The 12,800-nt window shown below is 35.9% G+C and overlaps 1 protein-coding gene across 4 annotated transcripts in view; it reads left to right on the forward strand.

Annotated features, from left to right (window-relative positions):
* The window catches only part of LOC125226369, a 31,670-nt gene extending 26,434 nt beyond the window's left edge, over nt 1-5,236 (forward strand). Inside the window, exons 2-5 of one of the 4 annotated variants that reach the window (XR_007177078.1) lie at nt 3,092-3,248; nt 4,216-4,318; nt 4,407-4,529; nt 5,070-5,236. Coding sequence is in view for 3 of the 4 variants with exons in the window: in XM_048130334.1 (XP_047986291.1) it covers nt 3,046-3,248; nt 4,216-4,318; nt 4,407-4,529; nt 5,067-5,228 (591 nt within the window). In the remaining variant the exon portion in view is untranslated. Of the gene's footprint in view, nt 1-2,824; nt 3,249-4,215; nt 4,319-4,406; nt 4,530-5,050 lie in introns of those variants that run through there. The other 3 variants (XM_048130334.1, XM_048130336.1, XM_048130335.1) reach the window with 3 other exon arrangements.
* Nucleotides 5,237-12,800: the final 7,564 nt, after the last annotated feature.

Here is a 12,800-nt window from a genome sequence, read left to right on the forward strand (position 1 = left end):
CAATGAGTTGAAACTACAACTTGAGTCCTTTTTCACTGCAACAAATTGTGACATTAAAACATGTCACTTGCAAGACAAAACAAACACACTCTTAAGTATAACAAAAACATGAACAAATGTAAACAAATGAAGCTAACAACATTCTAATGTGGCAAACAACCGCAACATGGCATACGAATGCCCGTCCTGATCACAAATAGCCCGTGCTGGTCACGGCACCAAATTGTAACAGTCAAAAGGTGACCTACCTACCCTAGCCTATACTCTACTCTAAGCATCCCATATATTTAACAACCCAAGACCCATTAAGCTCAATAACTACCCCTGAATTTAATCCCAATTTATTTTGTTTGTTTTGTTCTGCATTTAAAATGTTTGGCCATAAGAAAAATAATAAAATGTGATCGTTTAGTAAAGGTAGGACGCCTAAGCTGTACGAAGTAACCACAAATCCTTTTCTCAAGTGTAGGAAGTTTCAACACACTGGATATTCCCCTAACATTTAGAAATTCTACCTCCTAGGTAATAATAGTCTCCGCTATTCTGATATTCCCTATAGATCAGTACCGATACATAATTTATTTTATAGAGCAATTACAACCAACATGTTCATTCAATTTTCATAGTCAAATATACACTTTATGAAGTAGAAAGAAATAAAATACAATAATTAAGGTGAAAATTTCAATTTATTAGTCAAATTTTTAGGAATTTTATTTTTAAAGGTGTTTTATCCCCGACGCGTCTTAGTATGAATTACAATACATAGTCGGTAATACATACGAGACTGGACCATCAACGTAGAGCTATTTGCCAGTTCAATTCTTTCTTTGAATCGAATATAAAATTGGAACTCTATTTCTATTGTTTCTATTTTAAATTATCAGTGAGAATCAGCGAAAATGAGAATACAACTTCACTATTAATACTATTCAAAGATAATTAAAGGAAAACTCTCAGCAATTCAAGAATTCCAAGAACCCCTTGTTTTATTTTGTATTTAGGGCTTTATTTAGGCAAATACCCCTGGTTTGCGCATGAGGTAAGGTCGCCTATTCTGTCATCTAAAATGCCAGGCCTTGGATCCTTTCTTAGAATCATCTTTTCTGGAATGTGAACCTATCAACCGGTTCTCTTAAAAATTTTGAACTTTATAAACCATAGAACCCCAGACTCTCCTCCAACATATCGACAAATGAAGACTACAATTACTATATTTGAACAAGAACATTCCATTTAATGGCCATCATCGTATGTGGTAAGCTCGTACGCATTGCTATACAAGACTTGCCTCAACTGTCACGTTACGCTTAGCTGATATACTCAAGCCTGGACCTCCTGCCCAAACAAGCATCATAACTTCAATGCCAAGTAGCAAGAGAAAAGACCTGAGTCTCTTTAATTTATCAAAAACAAATCCGAAATAAAAATATTTAATTCAAACTGGCATTCCCGACAGAACCTAGTCCCTAAGCTTCTCAAAACCCAGCTATCCCATATACTTCAGCAATTAAACCTCCAAAGATATAGTCCCCATTAGCAGCTCATTCTACAGATATAATAAATAATAAAAATATAATATCACGTATGAAGAAATAAAAATAATCTTTTATTTCTGAAGAATAAATAAAATATAATTGGCTTCAGCATTTTCTGAAGTTGATTAAGAACCTTAGTTCATTTAAAAGCAAAAGCTTGTACAGAATAACCATATAATTAACACATAAAATATCATTTAGTTTGCTTCAGAACTCCTTGGACATAAAGTAAGACCCTTGGATCTCAAACACAAAAGCATGTAGTTAAGCATTGTTTTTCTGAAGTTGTTTAGAACCTTAGTTCACTTAAAAGCAAAAGCTTGTATAAATAACCATATAATTAACATTGTAATAAGTTCTCATATAAAATAATTTAGTTTGCTTCAGCATTCATTGGAATTAATGGAAGACCCTTGGATCTCATACACAGAAAATATGCAGATAAGCATTGTAATAAAATTATAATATAATATGCTCCAGAATTTCAGAGAATTATTTAAAATCTATAGATTATTCAAAGTGTATAATAAAAAACCTTAATAAATCAGTTATGTTTCAAAGTATCACAAAATAGTCATATAATAAAGCACAATAGAACATCATAATGAAATCACAAAGAAAAACAGTGATAAATAATAAAGAACTCACATGACTCCTTCTTATCTTTGGAGAGATCTCCCCGTGGCTGCTTCGACCCGCGACTCGTTCCTGAAAGTTCCCTCTGCGCCCCGTGTACTGGCTTATATAGCCCGCTCGGGTGACGGCCCCGCCCGAACCTGCCACGCTAGCGTCCCCCCGGAGCCCCGACGGCATTGCTCGCTTGTATTACCATATATGGGCATCCGAAGCGCACCCTCCAGCGCCGACGCGCTCATCTCGATCGTGATTGGTTGCGCACCATCGCCTGACGCCAAGACGAGTTCCGACCTGTTTTCCTAGAACTCTTGCTACCGATGTTTTGAATGATGTTTCTACTTGGAATGAAAATAACGATTATATTTATGCATGCATAGGTTTGTACGAAACGAGATTATCGGATCGTCACAATGCATACTCGGATTTAGATCTGATTTAGTAGGTACAGTCACCGGCAATATCATCGTAAAAAATGAAGGCCGCATATAAACATCCGACTCGTTCTTATGGCTCTAGAAATAAGATTATGTCAGATATTTTACGGCCATTTTTAGTGCAATATTATTGCCAGAGACTAAGTTCTTGAGGTAAATTAAAACCATTTTTGGGTAAGTTGTTTAGTAGGTATAATTAAATTTTGTACAAATATAAATTTAACAAAAAGTCCTTCTCTTTAGTGATTATATAAAAACATTTTTATTAATCTAACATCCGGTATACTGTACTTTTAAATTTCGCAAGCCGACTTTTATAGCAGTTGCCAATATGAGTCAACCTAAAACTGATTGTTACATGTTATTTTATATCGATTTTACAGCCAATATGAATTATTAATTAAAAAATCTTGAATAACAATTCTTGGATTTCAATTATGTTATCCGCCATACTGTGCACTGTGTTCGTATCGCTAGTTACAGCTACAAAGAATGAAGTAGTTTTACAACTGAAACCTGAAACTTTGATCAGCACATTGCAGGCGTTGAAGAGCTCAGGATATTTTCAAAAACTTGCTGATGAATTTGCGCTTAAAGCTGCGGAACAATTTATTAAACAACTGAAAAAGGAGAAAAATACGTACGTATTTTTAAACGTAATAAAATGTTATTCTACTCATATATAAAAAAAAATAAGATGCATCACAACAGATATTAAGAAACCACATTACACAATTTGCCACACGTTAAGCTCAAAATGGCTTAAGATATGATTAGCAGACATTAGAGCATTATGTTAAATAATAACTTAAATGCAAGTGTAGAGCATAGATATAGGGTTATACTCGTATATACATATAGGGTTCATAGGTAGAATTATCAGCAGGAAATATGGCCTATCACGTATGTACTTTTTATTAATACGAAAAAGACGCACCGATGGCGATGCGATAGGCTACATCACACCAGTGTACTAGGCCCTCACTTTACAAAGTTGCTCTTAAATTGAACCCCTGAGGCCTTCTAAACACAGTGCTAAAATTTGTCTAAGTGACATCACCAGGCCACAAGATCTTAAAGTACGTATTTTATCGTACGTCATTCGGGCCCTCAACTATAACTTACGGTTATAAAAGACGGAGCACTTAATACAGATTAATGCAGCCACGTGCTGCACTGCAGTGGATCTCACGTAGTGTTAAGTAATTAGACCTCAGGCTTGCAGAGTGCTCTAGCTTTTTATATACGATTTATGTGCTCCATGTTTCCCTTGTGGTTTATTACCTGGTTATGGAGAGATCCAAGATTGCTTCCTGAACCAGATATAACAAGAATTCACCAATATGCTTATGGATAAAATTATATGTCTGTTAAGTTTTCGCCCTTGTAAATTCTGAACTTTTCTGTCCAGGGTACGTCGCCAAATGCACAAACGCTCACGATAATACCTGTTTCTTATCGCTTTTATGCGTATTGTTGCGATAGAACCAGATTGCATTTCTGACAACGTCTGACGTCGACGATTGCCATTCAGCTACGCCGGCTGATGACATACATTAAATTACTTGTTTAATAATTTATTAAAAAAAACTTTTATTAATTTTCAGTGCTACACGAGAACGATTGGATGAATCACCCAAAGTCCCACAACATCAACCTTCAAAGACACTTCAATCAGAACAAAACACAAAAAAACTTCGTAAAGCGTCAGTAGGTCAAGCAATATAATATTATACTCAGTAAGTGACAATGAATACCTTTTCGTCGCTTATTTTTACAGAAACTATTTTTATTTTAGGGGTCGCACCGATTAGTTTTGGCCGATAAAGTACCTATAGATGATGGTAAAAAGGAAATGAAAACCAAATCTAAACTAAAAACCAGCGACAGAGCTTCTTCTGAAGAAAGAAGAAGTGAACAGGTACTGTTCTTCTTTTAGTGCCATATTCTTTACAAACTCATTTACCACAGCCTTAAACTCTTTTCTATGGACGACCAACCAAAAATTTTATATAGGAATTAAATCTTTGCCCCTACATTTTCAATCAATTTTGAAGTCGCTCGTCGATGATTCCGACAACGTTTTAAAATTTACCGCCTTCTTTAGTGCCAAAATTTGGTTGACCCGTCCATTGTTATTCAACGCTTACGGTTATCCATCCATCGTTTTGCTTTTATTTTCTGCATCTTTTCCCTCCATTTAATTTATACATATACATATTAAGAATTCTTTATTTCTTTTTATTACTTACTGTAAGAACTAATCCTTGTTTCTTTTTTTCTTTTTAGTTCTTCTAGCAGGGTGTTGCTTATTTTTACGAAGCGTGTATTTTCTTATTCCTCTTAGGTGTTCTCTGTTATGAAAAAAACATTGCAGATTTTTGTTTTTTAGAAATATCAGTTATGTTAAGTTATATATTTTTAACAAAGCATGTTTTATAGGGTCTTATTTCCAAAGCAGGTTCTGATGAGTCTAATGGATACACCTCCTCCTGACGGAGACAACTTGGAAAATGAGTCGGTCCTAACGGAAGTAGAGGAAAAGAAGACGGAAAAACCTTTGGGGCTCTATAAAATTAATGGCAAACATTTTAGAAGATACGACTTCTTCTGGAAATAAATCTACTATTTTAATTTTATTGTCATTGATTAATTGTTAGATGAAAACTAAATGAAAAATAGGGACTTATATATTTATATAAGTCCCTATTTTTTTCTATAACGTAGTCCAATAAAATCAAGTCTTTAGCGTTCTTTACATATTCCGCACCTTTTTTGGTCTTCTCTGTTTGGCCTAAAGGTTGACTGGTAGAGAATGCCATGTAGCATTAAGTCCGCCTTTTGTAACTGTATATTTTTACTGTGCAATAAAGTTTAAATAAATAATAAATAAATAAATAAATAAAACAGAGCAACAAATATTGCGCATTCAAATGATGTACAAATACCGAATCTGGATCGTCAACACTTAGGACCGGTTGCATCAAACCGTCTGTTACCGTTAAAGCATTCGTTAATTTTTTATTGTATGGGAAGTTCCATAGACATCTGCTGTGTGACGATGATGTGTCTGTCAAATGTGGTTGATGCAACTGGCCCTTAGTCTAGCAGCTTCGTTTGAGGTGGTACCTACAAGTTTGGTAGGATCTACACTTTTTTTATTACTCTTAAATTACACCAGGCGTTACTTATACCTTTAACTTATTAACCATAGACGTCGCTAAAGCTTTTTTTTTAAATCAAAATCAAAATAATTTATTCAGCAAATAGGCCACAGGGGCACTAGTTGATAAGGGGTAGTAGTTGATAATACTAATCTTACTACAATGAATTAGAGATGTAATGGTCTCTAAATGTCGAATTACAACTAAAAGGTACACTAGTAACATGCCGTTTTTTGTGGATTTTTACCACAAAAGGGTAAAAATTTTTTGATTATTCTTCAAATGCAGAAGTTTTTATGCATTTACAGTTCCAAGAGAAATTAAAAAAGAGAGATTTTAATTGCGCTTGAATCATTAACAATCCTTTTTTGATTGGAAACCACATCATCATGTTGCATTCTATTCTATGCGCAAACGTTTTATGCTACCTTTTAATCAAAATTTATTTTGGGATTTCCGATGGGAAACTCCTTTGAAGAGTTTGAAGTATAGGGACTCTTCTCAACTGGAAAGCCACATATAATGGTAAGGTTACATTAGCAGTCACTATATCGAATTACGCCTCATAACGGCCAGCGCATAACCTTTTACGAGTGCTCCGATAGCCGAATCTAATGCCGAGTCTTTGGGGCTCCTTCATGACATTCTTATTTAAGGCGACGTAGGATCAGAATGATTCTTTAAAGTGTTATGGAATCAAGGTGTTTTAAGTGTTATGAGACCTGGTTTGGGGCACTTGCTGATAAAAGGGAAAGAAGACACCATAGCGAAACGTCGCAATAGGTTGCAAGCTTCCCTTGTCAGCTATGTGGCAAAATATGTCGCTCTCGCATAGGTCTCTTTAGTCATCAAAAGCTTTAGTTTGAAATAGACGCTGAGGCCAGTAGCAGTAGTAATAGTATGGAATCAATCAACTAAGTTACCGATTATAAAATTTTATTACTAATTAAATTACACTGGGTAAAACTTTAACGATAATTACTTGTGTATTTTGTAGTAATTTCATTGTTTTGAAACTTTTGCACGATATACCGACTTAAAATAACGAAATGTTGTTATTAATTGGTTGTCAAACTGTAAATCCTTTTAAAAATGCGCAAAAAGTTCATGTAAAATTATGTTTTTATGTTATTGAACTCACCGATTACTTAGTTATTGAAATTTAAAATTCTACTCAAAACATGATTTACGCAATACTGAAGCTCTCTCTCTGTCATACACAGCAATTTCAACACGCTCAGCGAGAATGAGAGAATAACCAAACCTACAGAACCTTAACATGTCGTAGCGATCGCTCTTTGTTTTCTTATTAAGTTTATTGGTTTGTGATATGACCGAATAGAATTGATCGAGTGGAAATACAACAGTAGTTGCGTTTGATATGCTGATTTATTCGTGATTACCAGTATATCTCGTAAAATAGTTTTATGTGCCTGCTACAAAAGTTTGTCATGCAAGAATGTTACGTTTTATACATTTTTAAAACCAAATAATTTAGGACCATGTCAGTAGGTATTTAATAAATACACACATCAACTCATCACATGAAACTGATCAAGTCTCAATGTGCCACTCTTGACAATCAAGGTGTTGAAAGAAAACGAAAATTTGATACATAATAATTTATTGGTGTAGGTTGACCTTTAAACTTTTAAATGGCGTTATTTATAGCGTGTACCTTAGAATAGAAAGATAACAAGGCCTTCCTTACTATGGCTAGTGGAAATGATCCGTCGTATTCACGAAATCGTAGCATTACAAACAGTAGGCGTCATTGTTAAAAATGTATTTGAACGTCAAGAAATATGCAACAAGGTATAAATATTTGAAAATAAACCTTAAGGCATTACATTTATAAATTCACAAGCATATAATGTTTATTAAATTCTCAAAGACTTTCACAGATGGGAAGATAATTTCTAAAGGCAAGACAGGAATCCAGAAAATGATGACATCACGTCACCCTTAAAATTAAACACGAAATATTTTTACGAGACACTTTTATTAAAACACCTCTTAACATTCGAATGACAAAATTAAATTCCAAATTTAATTTTATAACGCATTTATTGAGCATACCTCTCGGGGGAGCTAACGGTGTGATTTGAAGTTTAAGATGATGTTAAGATACGTCAAAAATGAAATCTAAAAGAATTTATCTACATTTTAAACAAACATGTAGAAACTAAGACTAATCAGAAAACTTAATACGTAGCTTATAACATAGCCCCTTAAGGCATTGTACCAAGGATGCTATACCTCGCTGTATCACAATGCTGATTCGTTGTATGAGGAAGTCGCCAGTCAGCAGTCCGTCGCCATCACCAGTTATGTCAACCACAAACTTCGCGATTTCTGCGAAAAACTTATACGTGCTGGGCTTCATAAATTTGTTTAACAGATAAGAGCGCATGCGAAACGTTTATCGAAGATGATTCAGACTATAAATTAGCCTAGAGTTTCAGCGCCAAAATGATACCTTAGTACTGTTTACTAATATTGCTAAAGGTGCGATACGGATTAGATATTGAGGGATGTGTGAGTCAACCTCGTGTTCGGGGTCAATCTGCATATTTAAGCGATTATTCACAGCCATCGATATGCCCATTATGTCCCTGTTAAAAATACCGCCTTTACTCCTCGCTAATTTTAGCAAGGTGAATTCTGCCAAGATCGAGGAAAATTACGTTTTTGGTTAAAGAAACATCATATTTGATACTGACATATCACTCTAAACGTATCTCGAACAATATTTGACGTATCCCAACATCACCTTAAAGTTTGAACCTTGCTGTAAGCCGTTTCATAAGGACGTCTATAGAGTAACGACCGAAAAACATCTGTCTGCAAATCGTTTATTGTAAATTCTAATGCAATTTAACTGGTATGCATTAAAGTCAAAGGTCGAGCTTGGATCTTGAAGAATTTTAATCTTATAGTAGGAGAGAGATTGAAGGTTAGTTTTACAATATAAATGAATAGACAGATAACTTTGCAGTGAATCAACTTGAAAACCAAATAAAATATGAATAGACCAGTCCTCAAAACTGAAAGTTACAACTTACAAGCGGAAGTCTCTATCCAACCTGTCATATTGGACATTGACAAACGCTTGTAAATTGTAACTTGTAGCTTCGAGAAATAGGCCCCAGGGGCCTATTGCATAACTATTTTACAACTCATATTACAAACGGTAGACCCATTCCTTTTATAAGGAAGAGCTCTACTGGCAATGTTTGTTGTATACATATTGAAGAATAATGCTCATGGATGTACTTACCTGTTGTCAAAATACATATTAATCATCTCTATTAATACTGTAGAACAATCCAAAAGTATTAGGACTAAATATTACTCTTTCTGTGGTGTTGATATCGTTGCAGAGTAAATAAGCTTAGTGTATAAGGAAATGTCTGATATTTGTCTCAATAAGTAGCCCCATTCAAATAAGTAAGGTAAGAAATCTATAGTGGATTGTGGATACAATATTATGAGACGGTTATCTTTTCTCACAGAGAACCTCCTATAGAGTGCCAATATTGTAAATTTTGTGCGCGCTACAAATCACCAGTGCTTGGGGCGCGAGGAGCGGGAGGGGAATGTGTTTAGCGCGCTGCGATTGGTCGTTTCAAGGACGGCGGACAGTCGCGCCAGATGAAAAGGGAGTCTCGTAAGTAGCCAGTGTAAGTTGACCTATGCCGGCTCTGAATAAATTATAATTATGACTTATTTGTGGAATGTAATATAGGGTGTTTCATTTTTCCAAAATTTTGATTTATCTTTGACTTCGCTTTTCTTCTTGTTTCGACACCTATACAGAGCCCATATACCAAAAATCAGGGAAATCGGACAATATTTAGAGGTCGCACACTGTGGCAACTTTTGTCTGAAGAAGTTAGTATGGGCGCAGGAAAGGCTAGAAACAAAATTTATGTCACTTTTTGTAGTAGGTGGTTTAAAAGTGATTTTAATGAAAAGTTTTTATATTGAAGCAAGTTCTTTTAAAAAAAAATACTAGTTGACGTGGCATTTAGTTTCTAGGCAAGGTTTCTTATGGTATTTTTTTGGACGCTCGACTTCCTTCTAAGGAACAAGTTTTTTTTAGTTTTTTGTCCTGTTTTTGGCATGAAGCAGTGGTCTCTCGGCCCTCTCGGGGCACTGATAACAGGATAGGTGGATGATATCAAGCGGTACATTGGCTATCATCAGGTCCGCCATGGACCGGCTCGGCAAAATATGGAGAATCTTCATCACAAATGCCACTAAAATGCGACTTGTCAGGGCATTAGTATCTCCCAACTTTCCCATATTTCTTTACGGTGCTGAGACGTGGACTTCAAGGGAAAAGAAGATAGATTTCCTAGAAATGTGGTGCTGCAGAAGAAAGCTAAGAGTATCCTGCAGAAGGTTCAGATGCGATGGACCAGCCAAGTCAAGGCTGCACTTAGTGGCCCACTCTACGAATGCGTAAGGAATGTCGATGCATTGTTAAGCTTGCTACCACCCCTGATGTGACGGCCACGACCACTCTGCCAAGAGTGTGACGACAAAGAAGAAAACAAGATCGTTCTTTGACTTAAGTATATTGACCGGGATATAGACCCTACTTACATTTTTGATTTTTATCTTAGAACTATTTAATGTTCAGGATGTTAGCGATTATTGTAGCCCTAACACCAGACTTGGTCGATAGTCTAACAATAGTCTATCATACCGCAAAGAAGAGTAAGTATACCTATATATTTAATAAAAAAAATTAACGCTCCAGTCAAAGATGAAGAGCAAAACGGTTCTCGCTGAAAGTCGTCGAACATCACAGAAAATGCGTTACTACTTGCGAACAAAAGATAAGGTTGCGGCTTACACATGTAAGCTAAATGATGATGATGACTTATTTTATCAAGAATGGATGTTACAACTGTTGTATTTTAAGTTTAGTTTTACTTTCAAATAAGTTACAACTACTCTATTGTTTTATTTGAAAATAAAATTGAGTAACATTACTTTTTAGCGACTTTTTTTCAAACTGTTCATGTGTGCGACCTCTAAACAACGTCCAAATCACTTGAAAATTGGTATATAGGCGTTTAAGATAAGCTAGAACCGAAAGCCGAGCGAAATCAGAAAAAATATCACAATTTTTTTTTTCCCATACAAATATGAAACACCCTAATGTAATACCATCCGTTTTTAAATTTGATCTTCTTGTTACCTTTCCACACCATTTCACACTACAGGTGGACATCTTTAAGGCATCAAAATACCCTTTTTCAATTTTTTTATTGCTGCAATTTTTTTAACACGAGCTGCTTTCGGGTCGGTTACTTGGTCGTTACTGATCGGGCACGGCGAGCGCCTGCGCTTATATCATGGCAAATACAAGTAAGGCTGGTGACCGCGAGTCGTCTTGTAATGGATGTCTATAGGGTTTGGTCTGTGTCTTTTCTTAACATTTACAGTACTAGACGTTGACCGACCGATAGTTACAAGTGTTACAGCATATGCCTAATAGGTAACAAAAAAAGCAAGCGAATTCCATCCAAACCTCAAAGACCAAAATCCGTTTTTATTCTGGCCACGCCAAACCCGCATAGTGTGACTAGCAGTCACATACCAGTTAAATTCTACGTGTAGACGAATTTTGCGCCAAAAATCACTGGCCGCACTCGCTTAACGGTACAAAAATGAAAAACAATTCCAATTTGGTACGTCAACCGTCGCTAGAACGTAAAATAGTAGCGCAGTAGGTTTACCCTATACAAATTTATTTAACCTTTATTGCGCAATATAAAGTACAAATGAGGAAGCCTTAAGGCATTCCTCGTGTCGTGCTCGTCGCCGTTTCTCATTTCTTTCGTTGTAAGGAGTTGTGTTCTACATGCTTTTCTCAAAAAGATGCATGTATTGGAAGTGTTACCTAAAAGACCAATATTTTGAAACATAAATATTCATCTAACTTTGGGTCTCACGACGCTCATTGTCCCTTCTCCATATTTGCTCCGATCCTTCAGTGAACCGGGTCAGAATGTTGTTGGTATATTATGCCTTGTATCATTAAAAACACCCATAGCATGATGATTGATGTCACATAATGTTTAAGAAAACATGAATTTCACACATAAAATTTGTAGTTCTTCTGTATAACTCGTATACTATGTGAACCGTTTGAATTTGGAAGCGATGTGTGCGCGCTGAGGCGTCCGCATGGCGCGGCATTCAAGGGAACGCGTCCTAGGAATTTCCAAAATCGAATTTCGAAAGTTACCCCGCCATGTTTAATTTTTCTAGGCTGATACTTCAAAAATAGCAAACCACTATGATATCGGAATCACTTTAAAATAGACAAGCTAATATGTTTATGTAATGAATGTTAAAAAAGTACACAATAAGGTACAGCGGGAAAAATCCCGACTTTGGGGCAAATGTAACTGATCCATTTTTTCCATGTTTTACAATGTTTGCATTTTTAAATAGAGTGTCCACCGGTTATACACGTATGTTAGGCGTGTTCAACTGTTCAGTGGAGGGGGGTCATGGGGGTCATGACCCCCCCCCTTGGGACCTGGGCCTTTATCACGTGACCCCCCCCTGGGCACGAAGCTGGATCCGCGCTTGTCAGTGGATACATGTAGAACTCAACATCATAGTGTAACATAGTGTAGCATAAAAAATAAAAATAAACTAAAATTGGCAGGCTATATAGATACAAAAAAAACCTATTTTTAACCGACTTCAAAAAAGGAGGAGGTTCTCAATTCGACTGATTTTTTTTTTTTTTTTTTGTATGTATGTTACTCGATATCTCCGAGAATCGTGGACCGATTTTCAAAATTTTTTTTTTGATCGAACCGGTATAACCCCGAGATGGTCCCATTGGCACCAAGTCAGGGTCTGATGATGGGATCCTGGAGAAATCGAGGGAACTCTTCAAATGTTATAGGCACATGTAATGTTTTTAGTCTATTTTTCAAAGGTACACCAGTATTTACGTCTGATGGTAATAATTTTATGTGGCTGAGCTGATGATG

The sequence above is a fragment of the Leguminivora glycinivorella genome, chromosome 5, assembly GCF_023078275.1.
Source record: "Leguminivora glycinivorella isolate SPB_JAAS2020 chromosome 5, LegGlyc_1.1, whole genome shotgun sequence".
NCBI classification, from domain to species: domain Eukaryota; kingdom Metazoa; phylum Arthropoda; class Insecta; order Lepidoptera; family Tortricidae; genus Leguminivora; species Leguminivora glycinivorella.